This window comes from Brachionichthys hirsutus, chromosome 17 (genome assembly GCF_040956055.1).
Source record: "Brachionichthys hirsutus isolate HB-005 chromosome 17, CSIRO-AGI_Bhir_v1, whole genome shotgun sequence".
Classification (NCBI taxonomy): Eukaryota; Metazoa; Chordata; class Actinopteri; order Lophiiformes; family Brachionichthyidae; genus Brachionichthys; species Brachionichthys hirsutus.
Window position 1 is genome coordinate 8,010,440 of NC_090913.1, and position 27,486 is coordinate 8,037,925.

A 27,486-nucleotide genomic window follows, 5' to 3' on the forward strand; every position below is an offset into this window, starting at 1 on the left:
GGGGAAAGGAATCCGCTTTATGAAAAGAGAAACAGTGGATATTCACGGAGTTCACGATAGGTGAGTTTGAAGTCATTTTGTGAAGGAGTTTGGGAAATTCGTGAGTTCCTTTGTTGGAGCAACAAAGAGATTTATTAGAATTTATTTCAAATTACTCTTCTCAGCTCATTTTTTGATGAAAAATGTATCTAATAATCCATCCGCAATTAATTGCTGCTTAATAAATAATTACTGCCTGTTAATTATGTGCCGAGTTTTCCTTTCTCTCTTTTTTTCTTTTAGCTTTCAAAATTGGACCAAATCGCAATTTAATGAATGGATACTGTTTGTTAAAGTTGTTGTTTTTTATGATAAGCGTTGACTGTACTGTGTTTTCACATTTTATTTATTCCTTTATTTGACTGTTTTTATCCTTGGTATCATCTCCTGTGACTCACAGCAGAATCAACACATTAAGCGCATAACCTCCGGTTACATATTTCAAAATAAAATGAGACTTCTTTTTTTTTGTCGTACCAGATAAACCTTAAGGAGTAAAGGTTCAATTTTTAATCATATATAATATTTTCGTGCGCAACTCTTCAACAAAAACATATGTAACCGTATTAAATGTTACAATAAGGGATGTCTGGCGTGCGTTATGATGAAGCACCTTTGTTGCAGCGGGGTGCGGAAAGGCCAATAACGTGAACGTGGCGTCATTTTGTCGGACTTAACGAAGCATCGCGAAACGGAATGACCGACAGTAACCTGACTTCAGAAGAACAATGAAACATAGCAGCATCAATCGGTCAAGAGACGATTCGTTTTTTAACGATGTCTTGATGCTGTCATTTTGTCGCAGTAAAAACATATATTTTATGAAAATAGCCAATGTCTTTTATGAAATTCAGCTTTTGGCTTTGTTTGTGTGTGCTATTGTCCTATCTGCGGGATAATGAACTGTTTTTGCAGTGGTGGTGCAAATAGAGTGTAATATAATACATTCATCCTGATTTATCTTTGGGGTTTGAACAAGCAGTTATACGATGCAGAGCATCGACGCTCTAAAACTGCGTACATCTTCGTCAGTGCAAAAATGATCTCGTCTTTCTTTGGAAATAATTAGTCAAATAAGTAAGAAGAAATTAAGACAAAAGATTTCAGGGGAGGAAAAACTCTGTGTGAATGTGATATAACAGGTGAGCGATGACTGATGGTAAACAAGTATCATAATAATGACGATTTTTCTTTGCACCAGCAGAGGCGCCCTGGCTCTGCACCATTTGAGAACCTCATCCAATCATTTTCTCTGCATTTTCCTACCCGTGTTTACCAAAGGCTCACAATGCATCGAGCTTGAACTGAAACGAGCCGGGCTCCTCAGTTTTGATGATTACAGAAATTGCAAGCAGAACCCAGATGACGTAAGAGATTAAAAATACGGTCCTATAATCTTTTTCCTCAAGGCACCAGTCTTCACATGAAACTGGGAGGGAAGAGTTCATCTTTAAATGTTTCTGAATGCACACATACCTTAAAGAGTCATAAAAAAAAAAAAGATAATTCATTCATTAATTTAAAAGAGAGACAAAATTAGAATCCAAATATGAGGAAATGAGAGGGGGGGGGGGACGCAGTGCAGTTTGTTCCGAATGTGATGGAAATATTCACTTCTTCTGGTTATGTTGTTTTTGCAGAAGCCTGCAACAATAAAAGCATAGCTGCTTTTTCTGTGGTTTTTCCAGGGTATCTTGTGTCATTGTTGGTTGCTGGTGGATGTCTGTTTGTCATTGGGTCATTTAAACTGTTGGATATGCTGCGTTTAGATCAAGGGAAGCACAGAACACCTGCATACCTGCATGGCTCCTTGTGTTGATTGTTGATCCTGAACTTGATGTTGTTGTTTTTATTGCAACATTTCATGCATTCCAATAGATTGACTCAAGATAGCCAACAGTGTGTGTAAGTGTGGAAAATGCGTTGCTACGCCAGTGAGCAAGTGGTGTAAAAGTAAAATATTCACACATGTACCAGGTTTTTATTTCATTTTTATTTTTTACATTTATTCTGAGGGTTGTCTCTTTGCTCCAGTGACAGCTGGAAGGCTTGAAATCTGGTGGTGAAGTTAAATTAGCTTTACATATTAGAGGGATTAGATGTCTCGTTGTGATTCCACTAGATCTCATGGTGGAAAGCTGTAGAAAGGACCGCTGTGTACTCAACAATTATGAGGTTCCTAACAACTTTCACCACGTGTGAAATGCCCACACCCACTCTTTGTGGGTGTGGGCCAGAACTCGACCTTTGGACAAATGCATCAAACGGACCCAAGTCAGCAGTGATAAGCTTCCTTCCTCAGTCATCATTTAACGTCATTCGCTGACTGTTGCTCGAGTTCTGACTCTTCTGTGTTTCAGAGTCAAACCGTTTTGTGTGGATTAGGTGAATTATTTTGTTTTGTATGGACGTTACTGCATTTTGTTTTTTAAACGCTCACTTAACACTCATTCTTTATCTGACACTTTCATATCTTCAAAGGTTTGGTTATGGATTTAGTGTTTTTTTGCAATTGTGTAATTTCCTTTGTGAACATTTTATCTTCCATGCCAACAAAGATAGGCTGTTGAGGGGGATTCTTCTGTTTGTGTTTTATCTGTAGCCTTGATGAAAGTATTTGCCATCTGTGCAAGCCCTAGTTATATCTAATTATCATGACAAGATGACAATGGCTGATTTCTCTTCGTCTCGTTGACTTCGCAGTGAGGAGCTGGAGCGTGCTCAGTGAGGTTGGCTAGACGGCAACATGGCAGTCTCCACTCAACTGGGTTTACTGCTTTGGAAGAACTTCACCTACAGACGGAGGCAGACTGTAAGTAGGAGCGGTTCAAAAATTCTGACGGCGGCGCCATTTCCTGAGGCGCATCTCTATGTGTAGTAAAACATGTTTGAATGCATTTATTTTCGACTATCTTTTTACTGTTTTGTTTTTCTTAGGCTAGAAAATACTTATTTTATCAATGAAATAACGAAAATATTGGAAATGTAAACATTTATACATATCCATGATATATAAATGCATATATGCTCGGCAAGAAAACCCGTGATAAAGTGAAGCCGCAGAAGGTGAAGCGCCATATGACTGTCAATTTGCTTCACAGTCGTGTTCCCGTTACGGTTTGGACATACTGTAAATCAGTCAAAGACGCGGTGATGACACATTTCCATGTCAGGTCCATTGTCCAGTTCCTATCATGTGCTTGTTGAGTCCCACACTCTCCAAGTTATGCAAATACAATTCTGCTCCAAGTAGTAGCACAATGATTCTCTCTACACGAAGAGACTCATTTGCACACAATCAGATCATTTGAGCATCAAGTGGAGCTTTCTTCTCAGAATGACAACCAAGCTTGTTTGACAATCAGGACATTCATTTCCAACAAAAAGAATACAGTGCAGTGCACGTCTGCCATGCTGGTGAAGCCTGACTCACAGACACATCGAGAAGAGGGGTGCATGCGGAACAGATGGACAAACTCACAGACCTCTCTCATAACCCATAGACTTTACCCGGACTCATCGTGGGATTACATGTAAACCAGACGCACGCACTTCTTTTGTTGGATTTAAAATGCTCAAAATCTGCAAAGCTCAAAGGAAAGAAATGCAATGTGTTTGAGACGACTGATTGGTTGACTTTGTGTCATAAATGTCCATTTCTTAATAGCGTAAAACCTCATTTTTTTTGCATGTTTAACTTTTGTCATCATCCTTCTTTGTCTTCCTTCCTTAGATCCAGTTGGTGATCGAGATCATCTGGCCCCTTTTCATCTTCTTCATCTTGATCTCTGTCCGAATCCATTATCCACCCTACGAGCAGCATGAATGTAAGCAGACTGGTGGTGGGGGGGATTAACATGTTGCTCATCCAAGGCTTTCATGTTGTCCTCCAATACGGATCAGTTGGATTTGTCAAGCACAAGAAAATGATCAACGACATCAGAAATATTTATCCAAAACCTGCATGTGTTGCTGTAGTTTGTGCCCAGTACAAAACCATTTAACCGAGTAAACTCATTATAAAGGGGTATAAATTGTTAACTTCATTTAAATTGATTGATAAGATTGCAAACAACTGTAAAGATAATGGCAGTTAAAGCTGATTCCAAAGGCAGTGCCAACAGTGTGTGTGTGTGTGTGTGTGTGTGTGTGTGTGTGTGTGTGTGCGTGTATGTGCTAACTTATTTTATTCTCTAGTCTAGTGAGACACTAGAAATATTTCTGAACTGCTGATTTTCCATTTCTCTGCTATTTAAATCACACGTTTCCCCCCTCCCAGGCCACTTTCCTAACAAGGCCATGCCCTCAGCGGGTACCCTTCCCTGGGTACAAGGCATCATCTGTAATGCCAACAACCCCTGCTTTCGTAATCCCACCCCTGGAGAGAGTCCTGGGGTGGTGGGAAACTTCAACGATTCTATGTGAGTAAGAGTAACGCGGCCTTTTTAACAATTCAGAGTTAAGTCAGCACGCTGCATTCACTCGTTCCCAGTATTCACTCCAGCACAAAGAGTTGTGTAGCATGTTGCTTCATTTGCTTATTATTCGTTCGATCAGCATGATAGAAAGGAGGAGAGGGTGTCTCGGGGCTTGATTTCTCGAGGGATGAAATGCAGTGGATGTAATTTTGTCTCCTTCTTGTCTCGCTGACATTTTCACCAGAATCTCCCGTCTATTCACTGATGTCAAGAAGATTCTGCTGTACACTCAGAATGATAAGAGCTACGAGGGCTACAGGGAGCTGCTGAACGGCCTCAGGAAGCTGCAGAAGAACACTGCTCGTAAGGACACGCCCCTCCCTGTTCTGCTTAATCTGGGGTTATGTTAAACCGATGAACTATCTGATGTAAACAGTCGGCTCCCTCCTTTAGATCTGCTTCGGTGTTGCAGACATACAGTTTATTCACACATTGCCGTTAATGCCTCTGACCTTTCGCCTCAAGAAAGATTTGACTTGATGAAAGTACATGATGAAGTACAAGAAAGTCAAGATATCATGAATTATCTTTACCTCAATGAAAAACAAAACAAAAACCTGGAGGTAATTTGCCCATTCAGCTACTTGAATGATTAAATTGTTCAACCAATGCTTCTCATTCCTACTGTACAAAGTGCAAAGTAAATGAAGCGGATCACAGATGATCGGTAAGGCTAACAAAAATAGAACATCGGCATGTGTGAACTTGATAAAGAGGCTTGCTGAGGTCACATTTTCAGCGTACTAGCTGATGCAGTCTTGTGTGTAATGCCTTTATCACTGCCTGCCAGCCATGGGTGGGGGCGGGGGGGCAGCTTCCAGAGGCCAGTGGGGGTTACAGTACTCTGTTTTTACGTACTAGAGGTGATCTTTCAAGGCAGGAAGCACAGAAAAATGTGCACCACCCAGTCAGTTTCTGCACAATCACTGCATAGATCTGGTCAGTACTGCAAGTTGCAATACTGAGAACCATGTCACAAATGAAAGTTCAAGCTGCTCAACCAGTACATTGAATATATTTTATTAAATATAGCACTAGACTAGAGGAAGACAATCATCACAACGATCCTGACTCTCATCTTTTTGATGACTCAGCCAGTCAGTTAAATTAACATGAAAAGAAAAAGTTGGGTTTTGTTGAATGCAAACACATCAATTCCACTGATGGTGCAGCAAGTAATCTCTGCTAACTGAGTAAAAAGGCAAAAAGCCAAAAAAACTAATGTTATCAAAACAGAGTACAAATCCTTTGTGCACAAAACCTTATGCAAAATGGTCCTACAAAGAATAGCATAAACTGGAGAGAGCAGAGGGATGACGAATCAGAGCAAAGGAAAGGACACACATCCTGTTTATTTTTGAATTCCACAGCCTTTCGAGTACGTCTCCTTTCTTTTCTTTATAAGTATTTCCTGTCCATCATGTTGGGAGGGCGTGTTAGAGCCCAGTTAGTTCGCCATCTTGTCTACAATCTGAGGTCCATTTTATTCCTAAAGGAGTCAACAGTACCAGAAATATGCATTGATATTTTGTCTCTTTTTTTGGCCCTGTTTATTACGATGGATTTCATCACAATTGATTTTTAAATGCCAGCTGCCTGATGGTGCTCGATCCCTCCTTCCGAGGGAATTGATTAATGCAGTTTGTGTACAGTCACGTGTGATGTGTAGAGAAGCAGAGGCTACTGCTTATGATGTGTGATGATGATAGCAGCATGAATCAACCAGCTGAGAGTCTAGCCCCCCTCACCTGCCAGTTAATAATTCAATATACTAGTGGGGTCAGCATGGAGATAAAAAAAAAAAATGCAATTCTGTCACGGCAGACATTGTAGATAAAAGGAGGACATTCTGTTGAAGAATTGCGTCAATATTTGAGACGAGAAAGGTTCTCTTCATACTGAATAGACTGTTTATGTTGAGCTTTTCATTTAGTGCATTTTTTTTTTAATCTTTATATCTATTTTCACAAATGTAAACTGATTCATTCACTATGGCTGAATGAACCAGCAAACTGGGGTTCAGCGTCTTGCCCAAGGACAAGTTGGAGATGCATTGCGCTACAATCTGAGCCACAGTCAGACAGTCTAATCTGTCCTCATGAGCCTGTGAATGCAATGCACCATGGGAGCTGTGACTTCCTTCAGGGACACTGATTAGGCCTTATTAACGCTCCCTTGCCGTTCACCTCTGAGAGTTCCTGTTACATACTGTATGTGCATACTTCAGGCACAAGCGCTCACCGTGCACACACAGCAGTAATCGTGCAGATACAAGTGACACACACTTAAACTTTAAACTCCAACTGTGTTCCTGGTGAACAGACAGACATCGCAGTAAAATAACTTACACCCTGAAGCCCCCTTACCACAAAGAAATGTTCTGCCCGCCTTCACTTCCTCCCAAGGGAAATCGAATGAGGTTGTTTCCTGTTTGGTCGTGTGAACAGAGCGCTACACTAATAATTCACATCGTGGAAATGCCGGGTAGTAGGTCCTAAAAATCTTACATTTAAATGTAAAATGTGTTGTTTTGACACATGCTATTAGAAAAGAAAGGCATCAGATGGAGACAACGCTGTGGCCTGTTGGCTTTTCACATGAGTCTTGTTCTGTATGATTCCTCATAGCAAACGAGAGACAGTGGAGAAGCAGGAATTAATGGAGTACACAGAGAGAGGCTGCTGCTGTTCAGCAAAGTAGAATGCCCTGTAGTAACCTCAAGGACACAAGAGCTGTGTGTGTGTGTGTGTTAACTACAAAGCTGACTAAAGATTTTGTTGCTAAAGGACAAAAAGTTTGCACGGTGCAGAAAGGACATGGTGTCAGTGAACTCATCATTGCATTTTTAGCATTAGCTTTGAATCCATCACGTAATTTAATGATGCGCTTTTATAATCTCACTTTGAGTCTATCCGTTTGTTTTTACAGGTTTCAAGCTGAAGGACTTCTTACGAGACAATGAGACCCTTTCCCACTTCCTGCACCACAATGCTTCGCTTCCTCGACACGCACTGAAGCAGATCGTCGAGGCTGATGTCAATCTTGAAAAGGTAGATATCGTTCATTTTTGCATTGTCAGTCTGTATCAGCTGCTGTGTCTGCTCGCCTTTTTACTGCAGCCCTTTTCACATACAAGATAATCACGAGTCCCTGAGTGCAGTGCTTATGCTTAGATCCAATGACCTTGGCTTGTCCCAGTATCTGCTGTGGCCCGGCTAAGATCTTAATACCCAGCACCCAAACCAAAGTAGGTGGGGGGTAAGTGGTTATAGAGTCTGCCCACCCCCCCCCCCCCCCCCCCGTCCTCCCATCTGCCTCCCCTAATTAAAATGTTCCTCACAAAACCAGCCCCATTATTGCTCTCTTCCGGTACACACACACACACACACACACATTTAGACTCTTGTGGAAGACAACTACCGGTACTGTGAAAAGACACTTTTTTATTTTCTGAAGATTTCCTTTTTTTGTATTTTCTGGTGGAAACTTTCTGAAAACATTGTTTTCTATTTATGATGAACTTTTTGAAAGCTGATCTTCACAGAGTTGGAAATATCCAACAAGGAACCGGTTGTGATGAAATGACTTGAAACGGCCCTTTTGACTCAGCGGCATCTCAAGACACGCGATCCACCTTTCTTTTATTAAACTGAAAATAACTTCTGCACAAGGCTGCCCCAGACTGCGATTTAACTCGGCAGCCTTTAGACTATATTGAGCATTGCTTTGTAAATAATGACATAACATTTCAAAAACATAGAACATCTTTCCTGTTATTCGGTGGTTGATCTCATCTCAGAGGGTGAGGCTCTCCCCTTATTGGACATGTTTGTTTCTTTTTTGTCTTCTTCTTTGTGTTATCTATAAACTGCTTTCTGCTGCCTCTTCTCAGAAGCAGCATGTAACAAAAACATCACATTTTATTTCTCTTTTGTTTTTTTTTCTGAACCACTTTGTCCCTTTCTTCGCCTCCCAGGTGCTGACTAAAGGTTTCGGCTTCCACCTTAGAGATCTCTGTAACACCACACCTCTGGAGGACTTTGTTCGCATCGCTGACAGCAACGTGTCAGCGATGACTCGAGAAATCATCTGCAAATCATCCAGAGATTGGCTAAACAAGGCACAAAGTCACTTCCTGTCCAACTTGGATTTCCTGAAACCAATCCGGGTGAGTTGTGTGGACTAGACCAAGAAGTTGTAGTTTGAAAATGACTCTAGATTCAAAGAGGATAGTCAAAATGACTAAAAGAACTAGCAGGTTTGTCAGCCTCACAAATATCTGTTAGCTCTTTACTTGCAAATTCCTTCCTCTCATCCTCCCTTCTCCTGCACTTCTTCTTTTCTATCACGTCATTATCTTCCCGGACAGCCAGCCCCCTTCCCATAAAACCACTGTCCGAAGCATGAGTCAGGATGTTGACGGATTGCAAGTGCTAAAACAAACACCGTGTGCTTTATTGCCGATCCTGAGAGAAGGAGAAACAGACAAAGGGACAGAAACACATGGCATTAAAAATCACATTGAGTTCTTTTGTGGCTCTCTGTGGACTCGATTCTCCCTGAAGCACCGTGTTCTTTTTTTTTTAGACTCAAAACTTTAATTCAAGAGTGGAAAGAGCTCAGAATTTTACAGAATTACAAAAGCAAGACCCTGTTCATCTTTATCGAATTTCTTTCTGTATGTGGGTGCGTGAATGTGCGAGAGGGATCGAGGGTAAAAAAAGGAAACTGAAGAGTGAGCGAGAGACGCTTTCTTTGTTCCTAGAGAGTTGTTCTATCCTCGGAGACACGTGCTCTATCTACTGGAAATTCCAGCATGTGACAGTTGAGTGTAAATGAAGAGAACAAACACACACACACACACACACAGTTTGACTGACAGGGACATAGGGGGTCAAAGGCTGGGCTGTTCTTTCTCAGTTCCCCTTCCTTCACCTTTGACTCTAATATTTGTTCCGCTCTTTGTCTCACATCCGCTTACCCACGACTTTCTTCCACTTCTGCATTTTATCTGCCCCTGAGAAATTTTTGCATTAAAATGTGAAATGAATCCGTGTATGGAAATGGAACATGTTACTCCAATAATGTATAATAGATAGCAAATTAAACTTTTCACAAGAAAAATAGAAGTTATTTAACAATTAAGGGTTACAAATTAGAAACTGTCCTTAGTAGAGTAAGTATAGTTTTCATTTGATCTGACTGTCATTTAATCAAGGACAATGATTAGTTAGTTGCTCTGCTCTTGTTCTTTTTAGTCATATAATGCATTGTCAATTTCTACAACATAGTCACGATCCCCTTTCTCGTGAACAGAAGGACGTGAGGTCCGACCCCAAAGTCGTTCGGGAAGTCTCCGCTGCCACCGACTACCTTCTGGAGAGCCTGGGAGCGCTGGCTGTGGAGGTAGGCAAACGGCACACACAGAAGCCCACGCCGAGAGGCAGCAAGAGATGCAAACACAAACACAACAGCAATATTTTTGTTGTGTTCATGCAACAAACCGGTGAGAATGTTAATGCAAATTATTTTTAATCAAGAGACGATCGCCTGTGGCCGTTCATGTTATGGGTCTGATATCATTATTTCTACAGATGGATTAATATTATCCAAATAACAAACATACCGACACCAAGTTTTTTGTTGATTGTTGTTGTTTGTCATTTCTGACATTGTCTACTCAAAATACAAATGCATGTTATTTTATCCTGAACAAAACCAGTAGGTTAATTATTAGGATTTATTTCATCTATTCCGTCTGTACTGCTGCTATTAACAAATATTTTTCATCTGTTTACTTGTTTGTGTCTATTTTGAGATATGTTTAGCAAGATTCAGGTCACTGCTCAGATTAGATGCAGTTAAAATTCCGTTTCACACACACACACACACACACACAGGCACACTGCACTGCGCCGTTCTAAACCGCTGTCTATCGCTGCGGATATTTGAACCTTAGTAACCTCTCTGGGTTACTCTGGCGCAGCTCTGTCGTGCTGCCTGCCCCGTCTGTGAATTTGTGTTTAAGAGAGAATGTGTGCAAGGTGTTGTTTCCGCCCAGTCACACAAGTTAACACAGTCATCACCGCTTGAGGGAAATGGTTCATTTATTCAGTCTCATAAAAGCATCTTCAGCAAGGGTGAATGAATACCCTGAGCAACACACACCTACTAAGTTATGCATTTATGTGTGTGTGTGTGTGTTAACAACAGAGCAGAATAAAGTCATTGTCTTTGCAGCTACTGTAAATGTGTGAGGACATTAAGACATATATTTACACACACACAGAGAAAGAGAGAGGCTGTCGTGACGGATGTGGGAGCTGGTTCCGTGTATAGAACGTGTGTCTGTGCCGTGAGAGGCAGCGGCAGACGCCAGACGCAGCGTTGAATCTCCTGTTGTCGGACAGAAGAAGGACTGCATGCTGCAGAAAGCTGATTTCAAAACTCACACACTGTTCCTCTCAAACAGCCTTGATGAAATGGGTCAGGATCATTATGTTCCGGTGCCATCCCTGCCCATTGGTGTGTATGTACAGTACACTCATTAGTTTAATCTGGTTATGCTGGTGGAGCCTGTGGATGTTCGCTTATTAGAAGCATGGCCGACAGTAACCTTCCTCAGCTCTCACACCTCAGCTCTTTTTTTCCTTTGGAGTGTGAACTAAAGCCATTCGCTTCGTTCTCCCTTTGTTGGATAAGCTTGGACAAAACCGCCCACGTCTTTCCTCCTGTATCACGAGCTGGTGACATAACAGTGAGAGCTGTTGACGTGTTTGGTAACAGTAACCGGGAACTCGTTGGGACTTGTCTCTTGACCTGTAGTAACCTCTGTGTGAAGCAAACGGAACTCCCTGTTCCCTCCAGTCGACATTCCCAGATTATCAAGGACAGTTTGTCTGGAATCTAGAGGGATGCGACAAAGACGCCTATTGTTTACTTATTGGTTTGTGTAAATATCAAACAATTATTCCACAAAATTAAATGTCACAAGACAAAGACAAATACTGCACCAGTTGTCTGAGGAAAATGGAGGAAAGAATTCCTGACCAGAAGGAAAATATAATTCGATTTTGTTTTCACTGACAGTTGTTTTCCCCTTATTTATTTATTTTTTTGCTTCGCCGAAGAGCACGACTACCATTCTTAAATTAGTGGCTCATCCTGCAAAATGAAAATACTGCTATGAATACTGCAGAAATATTTAATTTCTGACATTAATACAAATAATCATCTGTTATTAGTGGCTGAAAATCAGTACAGGCACGTCCCTATTACAATAGTAAAACAAAAGTACTCTTGAACACCGGCAAATGCAACTTAAATACTTATCTACACTATATTTCATACATTATGCTGATTTAAAACCGACACGCCACATTGGTTGGAATCTGACTGCTTATTTGTACAGAAATACAACACCTCGTACATTTGCACGTCATGGCCCCAGTGAGGGAAGAGACAGAGCTGAGAGCAGCTGTTAAATTTATCTTTGTCATGCAGACAGTTGAGAGTGAGGCGTCTCCACCCTGCAGTATGGCGCTTGACTTCCATGTCTAAAATGCTTCTCATAGCACAGATGATAGCCTTTAATGGCTTCAAACCCTGCAGTGTCACACACAGACACACGCGGGTAGGGGGGGGGGGGGGGGGGTCATATTAGATCCCTCTTTTATAATTGATGATAGTATAATGTATGTAGAGTACCTTTTATTGTCACTCTCACACTATAAGCATATATAGTATAAAAGGTTTTTTTTCAGACTTTAAATGTAAGCTTTTTATAATGCATATTGGTGGCACAGTGGGTAGTTCTGTTGCCTCACAACAAGGTGCCTTCTGTCAGATAAGCGGCTGTAGACAGGATGAATACAATCCTATTATAAGATTACATTGTAATGTTCTCATTATATTGTCATCAAAAGCACAAAAAGCTGTTCAGATATGTGTTTATATACTTTGGTGTTGAGCCATTTATATTTTCCTTTTCATTGATTACCTGCTTTAGATAAACGAAGCTATTGCAGCTGCGAGCTAAGATGTGTGCCTTCCTTCCTTCTTCTAGCTTTCCAGTATGAATAGTTGGAAGGATATGCGTACGGAGATCCTGTACCTCACAGCCAACGCAACAGGCTCGCCAAACCAGATGTACCAGGCCGTGTCGCGTATCGTCTGCGGACACCCTGAGGGAGGTGGCCTCAAAATCAAGTCCCTCAACTGGTATGAAGACAATAACTACAAGGCCCTGTTTGGAAACCATGGCAACAGCAATGACAGTGAACCTCTCTCCTCTTATGATAACACCTCCAGTAAGTGTCCAAATCTGCTAACAGCTATTTAAAAGAAATAAAATCCTTAACAATCTGTCTGCAGAGCAAACAGACTCAGAACGTGTGTGTTTCCCCAGCTCCTTATTGTAACAACATGATGCGGAACCTGGAGTCCAGCCCCATTTCCAGGATGATCTGGAGAGCTCTGAAGCCTCTGCTCATGGGGAAGATCCTATACACCCCAGACACGCCAGCAACACAACGAATCATCCAAGAGGTACAGCATCTAACCCTCCCTTAAGGCCCCCCTTCAGAATCGCTGGCAAGTCCTATGGAACGACACAGAGTGTGTTTGCACTCGTTGCAGGTTAACAAGACTTTCCAGGAGCTCGGCCTGCTGAGGGACCTCGGTGGGATGTGGGAGGAGATGAGACCCAAAATCTGGAACTTCATGGAGAACAGCGAGGAAATGGACTTTGTCAGGGTGAGTCCAGACGTCCTCACAGACACACACACTCACACACTCACAGACACACTTCAGAACATATGATTATTTCTTTCTTTGCAACCCTGTGAGTGAAGTGTAATTATCTCTCTGCTAGACCACTTCAGGTTTGGCCCATCTTTGTGACTATTTAAATTTGACTATTTGACTAGAATAGAGGATGAGATAAGGAAAAAAGAGAGACTGGTATATTCAGCGTAAAGGGATAAAAGGTTTGGATCGGCCATAGAAATGAGTGAATAAAGTGTCGTATTAAAATGCAGATCTGGCAGCAGCCTGAAAGGAGAATTATAAGCCCCAAATCATGTTCACACTGGGCAAGCACACAAGGAGTGCATTTAGTTATACAAAGGAGAACTAAAGTTGTACAGATTAAGGGACATAATGTTACAGTCGCTCTGTCAGAGCTTCTACCTCATGGTGTTTAGAGAAAGAAGCTGGGATCAGGTGCTCAAGATGGCTCTTGCTTTTAGTCACAGCTCCACCCTTCCTGAGTCCAACGGTTAAGAAGCACCTCCACCTAGTGGTCAAAGGTCTAATTGTTCGGCTCTTGAAAATGCAGTCGTATATTCTGTTTCATAGAATGAGGACAGATGGCTTTCTGTAACATTTTAACCACTGTGCAGTAATAAATGGTTTTGGAAGGAGAGGTATGAGAAAGGCTCTGAACATAATGAAAATAGGTCACGAGTCACGAACAGAGTCACAGGGCATATTAGGAAGAATAGAAGGTCACAAAACTAAACATGCCTTAAGACATAATAGAGGGAGAGAGATTCATGTTTGTTTTGTTTGTTGACACTCATTTAACAGAAAGAGGAAAAAGCAGGTTAATCAGGATTAATGACGGTAAAGTAAGATTAGTTCCTTTCTTTATCTGTATTTATTTTGCAAGGCCGTAATCCATCCACTGACAAAAGCAACCAATGTAAACCTTCTTTTTTGCAGACGCTGCTCCAGAATAACGCCAGCGCTGCGTTCTTAAATGCCCAACTCAGCGAGACTGAGTGGCGTGTGTCAGACATTTCAGACTTTCTGACCAAAGTCTCAGAGGACCGAAGACCTGCCGGCTCCGCCTACACCTGGAGAGACGTCTTCAACGAAACGGATCATGCCATACAGACCATCTCACGCTTCATGGAGGTTAGTAAGTTCATGCAGAAGTCATCAACAGTTTCTCCTCTCAAACAAATTAGATTTCAGAAAAAACGTGAACCCTGTGAAGAGGAACATCTTTTCACATGACAAGTTCAGTCTGTGTACTTCTGATGTGCAAAATCATTATGTTGCGTAGCGATGCTAATTGTCAGAGAGTCTCGAAGTAAATGCATCTTTGTTTGCTTCTTAAATTTGTTACATATCACATATCTTCGAAATAAATAAGACAAGCTTGTCTGAAAATATGCTTGAACAAATAGGCAGCCATAATTCAAAATCTTCAAGGGTTGTTTTTTTTTTCTTGAACTGCTTTTATCTGCTGTTGTAAAATGAATTTGTGAAACTATATTATGGCCTTACACAACCGTCTAAGTTTGTCGTGCCTGTATTCGCCGTGACAACCCAGTCGTTTCATGAAGTCAGCAAATCAGCCAAACAACTCTGAGTTGTTTGGCTGATTTGCTGATAATTTGCTGATAAAATGTTCTAGAGTTTGTTGTTTTATTTAGGGGAAACAAGCCATCCTTCATCATGCGCAACCCCATAGCAACACAACTCCACTTGTTCTCTTTTCTTTCAGTGTGTGAACCTGGACAAGCTGGAACCAGTAGCTAATGAGGAGAGACTGGTCAACAAGTCCATGGGGCTCCTGAACAACCAGAAGTTCTGGGCTGGAATTGTATTTCCGGACATTGACCATAACAACAGCACTGACTTGCCTCCCAAAGTCAACTATAAGATCCGTATGGACATTGATAATGTGGAGAGGACAAACAAGATCAAAGATGGGTGAGAGTTGAATTTAATCTCAGCTCTTTGGTGCATCTTTAGCTTTTTAAGTGCACTGATTTTAACTTTTTCTTTCACTGCAGCTATTGGGACCCTGGTCCCAGGGCAGACCCCTTCGAAGACCTTCGATACATTTGGGGAGGATTTTCTTACCTGCAAGACGTCATTGAACATGGAATCATCAGAGCTCTCACTGGAACGAAGGAAAAGACGGGCATCTACATCCAGCAGATGCCCTATCCCTGCTATGTCGATGACATGTAAGTGAAAAGTACAGGAATATTCTATATCTCACTGCTGATACTGTAACATATATTTAATCAACTTTTCAAATATTTTTTTTTTTCCCAGTTTCCTGCGGGTGATGAGTCGTTCAATGCCTCTCTTTATGACCTTGGCTTGGATGTACTCAGTCGCCATCATCATCAAAGGTGTGGTGTACGAGAAGGAGGCAAGGCTCAAGGAGACCATGAGGATTATGGGACTTAACAACGGCACCCTGTGGCTCAGCTGGTTCATCAGCAGTTTAATCCCACTCCTGATCAGCGCTGGCTTGCTGGTGGTGTTACTGAAGGTTGGTGTTATCACAAATACACACATGCTCTCCTATGCTTTCTGTCATCGTGCAGCAATGTCATCGAATTGTGGAAAACAAGTGACATCATACTGCTCCAATCAGGACACCATTTAAGCTTGATTTATTTCTTTTTCTCCTCTGCCTCCCTTCTCAGATGGGCAACCTGCTGCCTTACAGCGACCCAGGAGTGGTATTTCTTTTCCTGGGATCCTTCGGCGTAGTAACCATTATGCAGTGCTTCCTCATCAGCACCCTGTTTTCTCGTGCCAATTTGGCAGCTGCCTGTGGTGGCATTATATACTTCACCCTCTACCTGCCGTATGTGCTGTGTGTTGCCTGGCAAGACTATGTAGGCTTTGGAGCCAAAGTTGTGGTGGTGAGTTGAAGAAATCAAATTCACACTGGGATATTCATTATTCCTGATTTGAGTTGTGTTATTCCACCTTTACATCCATGGCTAGAAATACTTCACTGTTAAATACGATGAAGGTCTGTCGTATATTTGGAATGATTGTATTTGGCTCTGCTAACCTCTGTGCTCTCCATCTTTCTCCCAGAGTCTGCTGTCCCCTGTGGCTTTTGGTTTTGGATGTGAGTACTTCGCCCTTTTTGAGGAGCAAGGAGTGGGCATCCAGTGGTCAAATCTGCTGGCCAGTCCACTTGAGGAAGACAGCTACAACCTTACCACTTCTATCTGCCTGATGCTGTTTGATGCATTCCTCTATGCAACAATGACCTGGTACATCGAAGCCGTGTTCCCTGGTGAGTCTCGGATTTACAATTGAGTCAAAATGCACAAGTGACGTACGGTTAAATGGTGCAGGGAGTTATGAGAAATAAAACAATCAATTGATAATTGGATCGCTCTATTCCAGGTCAGTATGGGATCCCCAGGCCTTGGTATTTTCCGTTCACTAGGACATACTGGTGTGGAGAAAGGCAAAATCGGAGTCTCTCCAGTCATCTGTCTAAGAAGGGCAATGCTGAAGGTAAAAAGCATAATGGGTGATGGTTATTATTATTTAACCTAAGTTTATGCCTTTCCTAAAACACTTTGTGCCCATATTTATTTAATCCATAGCTGTGTGTATTGAGGAGGAGCCAGGCCACATTGAACCAGGAGTTTACATCGAGAATCTGGTGAAGGTCTACAGCCATGGCAACAAGCTGGCTGTAGACGGGCTGTCTCTGAGGTTCTACAACGGACAGATAACCTCCTTTCTTGGCCACAATGGTGCTGGAAAGACCACAACCATGTAAGATAATACATGCATTATCTACAGTAGATCTATAAACCCTCCTAATTGTATGTTTGAATCAATGGAGTGGGAATTAATTGTGACTGTTATGTCCCTGTCTGCTTTTTTATTTATTTATTTAAATAGGTCAATCCTGACGGGGTTGTTTCCACCCACGTCCGGTACAGCCTACATTCTCGGCAAGGACATTCGCACTGAGCTGAGCACCATCCGGCAAAATCTGGGCGTCTGCCCCCAGCATAATGTCCTTTTCAGCATGTATGTATAAAATCACGAGGCGCCAATCATCTCTGTACAGTTGTAGTCTTGTGTTTTTGAACTGGGTGATTTGTTGTATTCCAGGCTGACAGTGGAGGAACACATTTGGTTCTATGCCCGTCTGAAGGGCCTGCCAGAGGAGAAAGTGAAAGCTGAGATGGAGCAAATAGTGAATGATGTTGGACTGCCTCATCAACGTCAATCACGCACCAGCACGCTGTCTGGTCAGTTGGATTATTTCACAAATTGGATTGTATATTACACAAAAGTATATTTTTAGAGTACAATTTTTAGAGCAAGATTCTCTAAAACGGACTTGTTCTTCCTGTTGTCTTTGCAGGAGGGATGCAGAGGAAGCTGTCAGTGGCGCTGGCTTTTGTTGGTGGCTCAAAGGTTGTAATTCTGGATGAACCAACTGCTGGGGTCGACCCTTATGCACGCAGGGGCATCTGGGACCTGTTGCTTAAATACAGACAAGGTGAATACATTTGATATCTAGATAGTTGTAGCCGGTTCTTAGTCATACATTAATTTTTTTAAATACAATTTCACAACTGATGTAATAAATCCAATCACTTCTGTACTATGTTTGTTCGCTGTCAGGCCGTACCATCATCCTGTCCACTCACCACATGGATGAGGCTGACATCCTGGGAGACCGCATTGCCATAATTTCCCACGGCAAGTTGTGCTGTGTCGGGTCCTCACTCTTCCTGAAGACCCAGATGGGGACAGGCTACTACCTGACCCTGGTCAAGAAAGACTACGACCTGACACTTCAGTCCTGCAGGAATTCATCCAGCACCGTCTCCTACAGCAAGAAGACTGAGAAGGTAAAGGATATTACAGGCAGCTTAAGACAACACAAGACAGGTTTTATCAGTTTCAGTCAAAATAGCCACTTACTTTCTCAGTTAGCCCGAGATGAATATCAGGAAGGGAGACGTTTTGTTTTGTCTAAACTGATTTAGCTCTTTGTTTGCTTCAGGAGGACTGCGTATCAGAAAGCAGCTCCGATGCTGGTCTTGGCAGTGAACCCGAGAGTGAAACCACCACAATCGGTGAGAACTGGAGCACAAATGGCTCCTTAAAGGGAATATCAGATGGCAACGTCTTGCTTTGCTTTCTCTCGCCAACCCCTCTATTTCTACCAATGTCTTTCCTACAGATGTGTCCCTCATCTCCAACGTCATTTTTAAGCATGTCTCTGAAGCTCGCCTGGTTGAAGACCTTGGACACGAGCTCACCTATGTCTTGCCCTACCAGTCAGCTAAAGATGGAGCCTTTGTTGAGCTCTTCCACGAGCTGGATGACCGGCTAACCGACTTGGGAATATCCAGTTATGGAATATCTGATACCACCCTTGAAGAGGTGAGGAGCAGTAAAGCGCTTGCACAATGTTCTTGTTTGGTCGTTTTATTGTCTGGTTTATTTGTTTATATGCGTCTTTGCTCATGTTTTAATCACGTGTCTTGCAACACGCAGATTTTCCTGAAAGTAGCCGAGGACAGTGGCGTTGATTCTGCGGAGCTTTCAGGTGAGGTGCATGCCCTTCTTGGAGTCCTATATTCCGTCTCAGCCCATCTCAAGAAGACTTTAAACTCAGTTAGTTTCAACGAACATGTGTCTGCAGATGGAGTCGTGCCGACCAGAACTCGTCGCCGTCATGCATTTGGAGACCACCAGAACTGCTTGAAGCCATTTACTGAGGATGACTTCGAATTCAACGACTCTGAAGGTGACCCAGGTAGAACTGCACTACCCAGCATGCAGTGTAATGATACCGACAAGCTTGTTGCTATCATTGCTTTTAGTTTTTGTTTGTAACCAAATCTATATTTAACATAATAAACGTTGACATTGACATACAGCATATAACATTATCTTCTTGTTGTACGATGTATAAAATGAGTATATAGACTCAACATTGTAACTTTGCTCATTTGCCATTGATGTGACTGCGTCCAGAATCCCGTGAGACCGACTGGCTGAGCGGAACAGATGGCAAAGGTTCATTCCAGGTTAAAGGCTGGAGTCTGAAGAGACAGCAGTTTGTTGCACTACTCTGGAAACGATTCCTTTATGCTCGCCGCTCCAGGAAAGGCTTCTTTGCTCAGGTATGTTGACAATATTTCCATAAGGTCCTTGTGAATGCCAGCATGCAAGATTTATGTAAGAGTTGTAAGCCCGTTAGAACAAAGCAATAGTTCTGGGCTGTGCTACTTTTTAGTTCTGTCATTTATACTAAAAGGCATAATGATGTTTTTTCAGATTGTTCTTCCAGCCGTTTTCGTATGCATCGCTCTGGTGTTCAGTCTGATTGTTCCTCCATTTGGAAAGTACCCAAGTCTGGCTCTAGAACCCAGCATGTATGGAGAACAGTTTACATTCATCAGGTGATATATTGCATTTCCTTCCTTTCCAGTAATTTGTTCATAAGTCTGCTCATTCTATGCAGTCTTTGTACTACAGAAGCTAATTATCAAAGAATATCCCAATCTCAATTAATTAAACTTATCAGTTTAACAACTAAATGCATAAGCCAGGGACGGATAGTCCTGGCTTATGCATTGGTTTGACTGCTTCCACTCCAAAGCAGTTAATACAAATACAAGATGGTATGTATCGTAAGGCAACGTGTTCGCTCTCTGTCTTTATAGTAACGACTTACCTGAGGACCCTCACACCAACAAACTACTGAAAGCTCTGACAGACAAACCAGGATTTGGGACACGCTGCATGGAAGGAAAAGCTAAACTGTGAGTTTTCAGAGTAGAAATTAAAAAAGAATTCTAAAAAGCATATACAGATCACATATATGGTATAAATACATAGGAAAAAAATGTGATCTGTATTTGAAAATGTAAATAAATTGCTCTTTGTGTTTCAGGAACAGTGCCTGTACACCAGTTGAGGATGAATGGAAGGTCCCACAAGTCTCCGAAAGTGTGAAGCACATGTTCGACAAAGGCAACTGGTCAATGGAGAATCCCTCGCCTCTGTGTGCGTGCAGCTGTGAACGACGCAAGAGGATGCTTCCAGAGTGTCCTGCTGGTGCTGGAGGGCTGCCACCTCCACAGGTCGGTGTAGCCTCACCGCTAACCATCCATCCATCCATCCATCAATCCATCTATCCATCAATCCATCCAGTCATTCACAAAATGCAAATCTTTTTTTAAATGGACACTGAACCTTTATCACTTTTAAGCGCACACGTTGTTAATGATGTAAATGTTCTCTGTGAATCCAGATGAAGATCAGTGCCAACGACACTCTGCAAAATCTGACTGGCAGAAATGTCTCAGACTATCTGGTCAAAACCTACGCTCAAATCATTGGCAAGAGGTACCAGCTTCACACATTTGTGTGACGCAGTTGTTGTGCTTATGCGCTTTGTTGCTTCATTATATTATTCCTCATGAAGAGCTGCATTAACATTGAGTCGTTTCATTTTTGTTACTCCTACAGCCTGAAGAACAAGATTTGGGTCAACGAGTTCAGGTACATTAACAGAAATTCTCTACTTTGAGCTCATTTGTCATAAGTATTGATCGGATGGCGTCTCTGCTGTGTGATATTAAAGCGATTGTTCTTATCACAGATACGGTGGATTCTCTTTGGGTGCCAGGAGTTCTCAGCTTCTGCCTCACACAGATGAAATCGATGGTGCCATTGACGAGCTGAGGCGACGCTTCGATCTGGAGAGAGTATGAGATTCCATGACATTATCTTAAATATATACTTAAATACCGTAATACGTTTCTTTAACGTCAGAGATTTTACTACTACGGTTTCACAGCTGCTGTGTGCAGTGTTTTTATAGTTTCAGCTGTGTAGGAACTAGACTTTATAGCTTTGTTTTTTTCCACTGCAGATTTAAACAGTGTCAGTTTACGCATATTGTCCTTTTCTTCGCCCACCTCCAGGGAACTGCAGCAGATCGTTTCTTTCGTAGTCTCTCCAGTTTTATTCAAGGTCTGGACACCAAGAATAACGTCAAGGTTAGCACACAGGCACTCGAACACAGACACAGTCGTAGTTTTTCATTTGTTCGTATAATAATTGCATTTCTTGCTCTTTTTGTTACTGCACATGTCTTGTATCTAATATCTTCATATAAATATTACAAGTATCTTGCACGATTGGCAAAAATGTCTGACTCTTCCTCTCTCTTCAGATCTGGTTCAACAACAAGGGCTGGCACAGCATCGGTTCTTTCCTCAACGTAATGAACAACGGCATCCTGCGGGAAAGTCTGCAAGCTGGCAAAGACCCCACAAAGTTTGGCATCACTGTCCACAATCATCCCCTCAACCTCACCAAGGAGCAGCTGTCCCAAGTTGCTCTGTACGTTTTAGTGCTAATCTGGGAGTACATTAAAAACGACCGCTTTGAAGACACATCCATTCTCATTGCTTCCTCCGCTCTGCTCCGTCTCTCTCAGGATGACAACATCAGTCGATGTGTTGGTCTCCATCTGTGTGATCTTCGCCATGTCCTTCGTCCCTGCCAGCTTTGTGGTCTTCCTCATCCAGGAGCGAGTGAACAAGGCCAAACACCTGCAGTTCATCAGCGGAGTGCAGCCTTTCCTGTATTGGCTGGCCAACTTTGTTTGGGATATGGTAAGATTCAGATTAAGATCGGTCAAGGCTGGACATTTTGTCCCGTTTTTCCCTCTCGTCCAAATTACATGACAAAAGAATAGAAAAATCTGAACTCATCAGGAAACAATGCAGGTCCATAACCATCGTCTGTCAAATCTAACTGAATCCACTTTTTCAAAACCCCTCCTCTTCCTCTTTTGCAGTGTAACTACATTGTGCCAGCGACACTGGTCATCATCATCTTTGTGTGTTTCCAACAAGATGCTTACGTCTCCTCCACTAACTTGCCCGTGCTGGCCCTTCTGCTGCTGCTCTACGGGTACATTCTTACACATTCTTTTTTTTTTTTTTTTTTTGCTTCCTCCCTTTTATTTTCTCCATTGTTTGCATCCTAAATGATCTCTGCGTTTCTTCCCAGATGGTCCATCACCCCTCTGATGTACCCGGCCTCATTCTTCTTTAAGATCCCCAGCACTGCCTATGTGGTTCTGACCAGTGTTAACATACTGATAGGAATCAACGGGAGTGTCTCCACCTTTGTTCTGGAGCTGTTTGGAAGCAATGTAAATAATAATCAAATCATTTCCATTCCGATCCCAACAGTGTGTTGAGAGCAAGGCTTTTGATTCCTGTATTCTTTGAGTGAATACTGACATGTTTCCCCTTTAAGGAGATTGGTGGCATCAATGACATCCTGAAGAATGTGTTCCTCATCTTCCCGCACTTTTGTTTGGGGAGAGGACTGATTGACATGGTGAAGAATCAGGCAATGGCAGACGCTTTGGAGAGATTTGGTCAGTATTTCACCGACTGTCACAATTGAAATATTATATATTATGTAAATGTTTATAATATCTGATCTGTGGCTCTGGTTGTGGGTCCCTATAGGTGAAAATCGTTTCCGCTCCCCTCTGGCCTGGGACATGGTGGGAAAGAACCTGTTTGCGATGGCCATAGAGGGCGTGATCTTCTTCTTCATTACAGTCCTGATTCAGTACCGTTTCTGCATCAAGGCCAGGTGGGTGAATTTGGATTACTGCATTAAAATATTCACGCAAATGAAAAAGATCCCCCACAATGAAACTACGAGGATTTAATTTCCTCTTCCACTGGTGTCCTTGCAGGTCATCCACCAGTCATCTGAAACCTATTGGAGAAGAAGACGAGGACGTGGCCAGAGAGCGGCAAAGGATTCTGAGTGGAACAGGACAAACAGACATCCTGGAGCTTAGACAACTCACCAAGATTTACAAACGGAAACAGAAGCCAGCAGTGGACCGGCTGTGTGTTGGCATCCCCCCTGGCGAGGTACGATACACAACACAGACCAGGCTTTCTGATGTCTAGTTCGTGTAATTGGTTGAGAAGGTTCCCCTGATTCAATGAATATGCAAGACTAAGTAATGGACATCATTTTCAGTGTAAATCCACAACGTTCCTTGGTGCTGAAAGTCTCTCCTCCTCTCCTGCAGTGCTTTGGTTTACTTGGGGTGAATGGAGCAGGAAAAACCAGCACCTTTAAAATGCTGACAGGAGACTCTGTGGTCACCAGTGGTGAGGCCTACCTGGCTGGCAAGAGGTGAGATGCTTTTAATTATGCAATACATCCAGTCATTTGCAGAAAGTAAAGATAATGATTTATATAATGACCTTTTGTGAATGGGGAAATCATATTCTTGCTTAAATGCAAGAAATGTTTTTTTCTTTGACTTTTACTATCTCTTATTATATCTGATTATTTATTTTCTGCAGCGTAACCTCGGAGATAGATGAGGTCCATCAGAACATGGGTTACTGTCCTCAGTTTGACGCCATTAACGACCTGCTGACTGGCAGAGAGCACCTTGAGCTTTATGCCATCTTGAGAGGAATTCCTGAGAAGGAAGTCTGTGAGGTCAGCAGCAAACACATATACCAATCCCTACTCTTAATTTCTTTTAAAAATAGATCAGGCTTATATTTGCATTGTGCACTAGGTGGCAGAGTGGGGCATACGGAAGCTGGGCTTGGTCAAATACGTGGACAAGGCTGCTGGCAGCTACAGTGGAGGAAACATGAGGAAACTTTCTACCGCCATCGCTCTCATCGGAGGACCACCTGTAGTCTTTCTGGTCAGTTGAACATGTTCTTTTATTCTTCAATACATATGAATGGTCTTTCATAAAATGTGACCATAGCATTTATCATGACTGGAGCACCGAGTATTGGTTCTTTTCCGTTCACAGGATGAACCAACAACAGGCATGGACCCTAAAGCCCGTCGTGCTCTGTGGAACACAATCCTGAGCATCATCAAAGAGGGACGATCTGTAGTCCTGACCTCTCACAGGTTAGACCGGCAGGCTCTATGACATCTGCTCAGATAAAGGAACTGAATATTACCGTACATAGCCAGATTCCATGCATCATGCTATTCTGACTAAGCCATACGGGTGTGTCTGGTTTGTTTGTTTGTTTTTTTGCAGCATGGAGGAGTGCGAGGCACTTTGCACCAGAATGGCCATCATGGTCAACGGCAGGTTCCGCTGTTTGGGAAGCGTGCAGCACCTCAAAAATAGGTGTGAACACAAATCAGAATAGTTTTTAAAAGAGCCCCTTTTTTCCAGAATATCACTTCAATTCAAGAATGAAACATCCTTCATTATGTCCTCTCAGGTTCGGTGACGGATACACTATCATCCTCCGGGTGGCTGGCCCAGACCCAGACCTCCAGCCAGTAATGGAGTTCATAGAGAAGGAGCTACCTGGGAGCACACTGAAGGAGAAACATCGCAACATGCTGCAGTACCAGCTGCCTACCTCCCTCACCTCTCTTGCCCGCATCTTCTCCATGCTGTCAACGAACAAGGAGTTGCTCAGCATAGAGGACTACTCCGTCTCCCAGACAACATTAGACCAAGTAAGACAGTCTTAGCAAGAGCTCTAACTGCAACCGCTGTACCAGATTCCGTCTTATTCCTTCCCCATTTTTCTCTCCGTCAGGTGTTTGTAAATTTTGCCAAGGACCAAAGTGATGAGGACCATTTGAAAGATGTCCATCAGAACAAGCGGGATGCTGTGGTAGTGGACATGTCCCAGCTTAACTCGTTCCTCGTGGACAACAAGACCAAGGAGAGCTGTGTCTGATTCCACAACATGCCATCAGTGGGAGTTGCTTTTTTTCACACACACACATACCCCAATCCATTAAGAATGGACCACAAACCAGTCGGGGAGATTGACTGTGTTCATTTGTTTGTATTTGTATTTTTTTTAGTCTTTTTTTAATTGTTACCATTTCTCAGTGGACCTGCATTTCAGTGCACAGCCTGATGAAAAGGCAGAGACTGCAGGTATAGCGACAAACACTGAAACAATGAGAACTCAATGCAAATCAATGCAAGAAATAGAGATATTTAAAGTGAGGAGATATTCCTGTGAGGGTAGGAGACTGGTGCTTCTCCTTCACGAGATGGGAAGAGAGAGAGAACACTTGAAGCGACAGCAGGATTCAAATGCCATGTCAGACTGGACAGTTTTGCAGCCCTACGACTCCATGGGCCCTCTGTCTTCACGGAGAAGGAAGTATTTGCAGGATTTAAATCCTTGCTCCTAAAAGTAGTAAGCAGTTGTGTGTTTGTGCAAGGCTGTATCAAGAAAATGTGACAAAACAAAAAAAAAAGATAAGAAAAACGTTCAGATTATTCACTGCCAACTGCTTAAAGGTGGACTGACTACTTTATTAGGGTCAAATCTCTCGTCAGCTCATCTTTAAAGAGAATTTATAATGCAAGTGGTCTCAGTCACAAGCATGCTATCATGCAACATTTTCATTCTTACTAATTTGCTTAATGTCGTTCTAATAGACAAGAGTAACCTTTATAAGTCCGTTATTTTCTTTTTTTAAATGGATAATAATTTGATTGATAGCCAAGCTGTCCTTTTTATTCGCCGTTCTCGGTGTCCTTGACATTGGCCAGCACGGTGCCTATACTGTATTGTGGTTTGAGAGAGAAAACTGAGCACTCCATTTAAAAACAACAGCATATGCAGGCTGCCAAGGAATGTAGAAAAACAGACAGCAAAAGCAAAATACGGTTTTGTTACTTTTTCATATGTTTTGTTAAAATTATAATTAAAAACTACTTTTGATTGCTTGATGTCTGCGAATGACGCAGCCTGCTATGCCGGCTTGCTTTTACTTGTGCTGCCCTCTTCAAGTGAAACGGAAACGGCATGGACGCAGGGTAACACTGAAGCGTGTTGAAGGATTTGAACTGAAGGGATGGTGGATATATATTTACTGCATGCTTTCTGCTGGGCCGCACATCTGGACTCATCAGCATTTGAGCATGATTTCAGATCAGCTTGTAAAAGACTGGATATACGACAGAATCAAGCTGCAATGTTACCAGCACACATGATGTGGAGTTTAAATTCAGCTTCTGTTGTTAAAAAAGTAAAAAGTATCTGTATCAGCAGATGAAACTGTCACTCCTCCCATGCAGGGGAGGACGGCTACTCTGCTGGTGTGGAAGACGGTAACTTATATGCTTCTGTGTGGTTTTCTACGTGCCTCCGTGGGGGGGAGCATTACAGACCTGAGTCTTCATCATCGGTGTGGATATTATGTACAGTAGCAGCAGTATCTTGTGATGTGGAGTATAAAAACAAAAATGTTACCAGTGGAGTGAGCGAATATTTGTGCCAAATGGAGCTAAATATGTATCTTTGATTCACCAGCATAATCTTGAAGAGGCAATGCATTTTTTTTTTCAAGTTTTATTTGTCTTTTAAGTTTAGGTTTCTCCTCCTTTGTTCTCATTCAATCTCGCATATTTGATTTGATTTAATCTATCTTCTGGTGATATTCCAATATTTGTGCTTTTTCACATTAATGAGCCACATCACTGAAGTTAACTGTACTGCCAGGAACCCAGTTTCAAATGCTCGCCCAAAGGCTAGCGTACACAGGAGGGACCACGCCAATTAGAGCTGGACTTGTAATGCTTTACAGGCCAAAAAGTCGTCCATCGATGACGGACTGTCATTTCTGGTGCTCTGTGTCATATAAAACCAATTAAGGGGTTTCCTTTATCTCGGGGATCTAATCACTGCTTCAGATTTGCCCTTTTTAAAATGTGAGCACTTTATAGACTGTCGTGTCAGAGATGTAGAAGTGGGGGCATTTGGGTATGACAAATTAGACATTTCAAAACGATTGTCTTCACTGGATAGCACAGATATTGTTAAGACGGGACGAAGCCACGTCACTGCATGTGTTTGACACTTGAAATGAAGAACGAACGCCTTCTTTGATTTCGAATGAAACGGTAAAAAGCAAAGATGGTTGTGGATGGGGGAAGAAAATGCAGGACACGATGGTGATTTTTCCTCTTCTTGCGCTCTATTATTATATTATTATTATTTGTTTACATTTTTAAGTATTATACAGCTGTTCTGTTACTCATTGTGTATAGTTGCTCTTTGCATTCAGAAATAAAGAAGTACATTTGGAAAAAACGACAACTTTTTATTTATTCATGTAGCAGCCATAAAGCTAATGTAGG

General features: G+C 42.2%; 1 protein-coding gene across 1 annotated transcript; it reads left to right on the plus strand.

The window, feature by feature from the left end:
* On the plus strand, nucleotides 1-27,439 carry LOC137906817 (phospholipid-transporting ATPase ABCA1-like). The gene is made up of 49 exons (XM_068751107.1): nucleotides 1-60; nucleotides 2,743-2,851; nucleotides 3,773-3,866; nucleotides 4,319-4,460; nucleotides 4,702-4,820; nucleotides 7,446-7,567; nucleotides 8,494-8,685; nucleotides 9,834-9,923; nucleotides 12,583-12,826; nucleotides 12,925-13,064; nucleotides 13,155-13,271; nucleotides 14,241-14,435; nucleotides 15,031-15,239; nucleotides 15,323-15,499; nucleotides 15,591-15,813; nucleotides 15,971-16,192; nucleotides 16,374-16,578; nucleotides 16,692-16,805; nucleotides 16,898-17,072; nucleotides 17,202-17,333; nucleotides 17,418-17,557; nucleotides 17,674-17,811; nucleotides 17,937-18,166; nucleotides 18,322-18,394; nucleotides 18,502-18,704; nucleotides 18,819-18,870; nucleotides 18,967-19,080; nucleotides 19,302-19,450; nucleotides 19,605-19,729; nucleotides 19,994-20,092; nucleotides 20,224-20,413; nucleotides 20,584-20,678; nucleotides 20,802-20,834; nucleotides 20,935-21,040; nucleotides 21,260-21,334; nucleotides 21,511-21,680; nucleotides 21,778-21,955; nucleotides 22,141-22,256; nucleotides 22,356-22,500; nucleotides 22,608-22,731; nucleotides 22,826-22,955; nucleotides 23,062-23,245; nucleotides 23,410-23,516; nucleotides 23,690-23,831; nucleotides 23,914-24,048; nucleotides 24,163-24,266; nucleotides 24,403-24,495; nucleotides 24,593-24,836; nucleotides 24,920-27,439. Exons 2-49 carry the CDS (start codon nucleotides 2,786-2,788, stop codon nucleotides 25,061-25,063), a joined length of 6,816 nt encoding a protein of 2,271 aa, XP_068607208.1. The 5' UTR covers nucleotides 1-60; nucleotides 2,743-2,785; the 3' UTR covers nucleotides 25,064-27,439.
* Nucleotides 27,440-27,486: the final 47 nt, after the last annotated feature.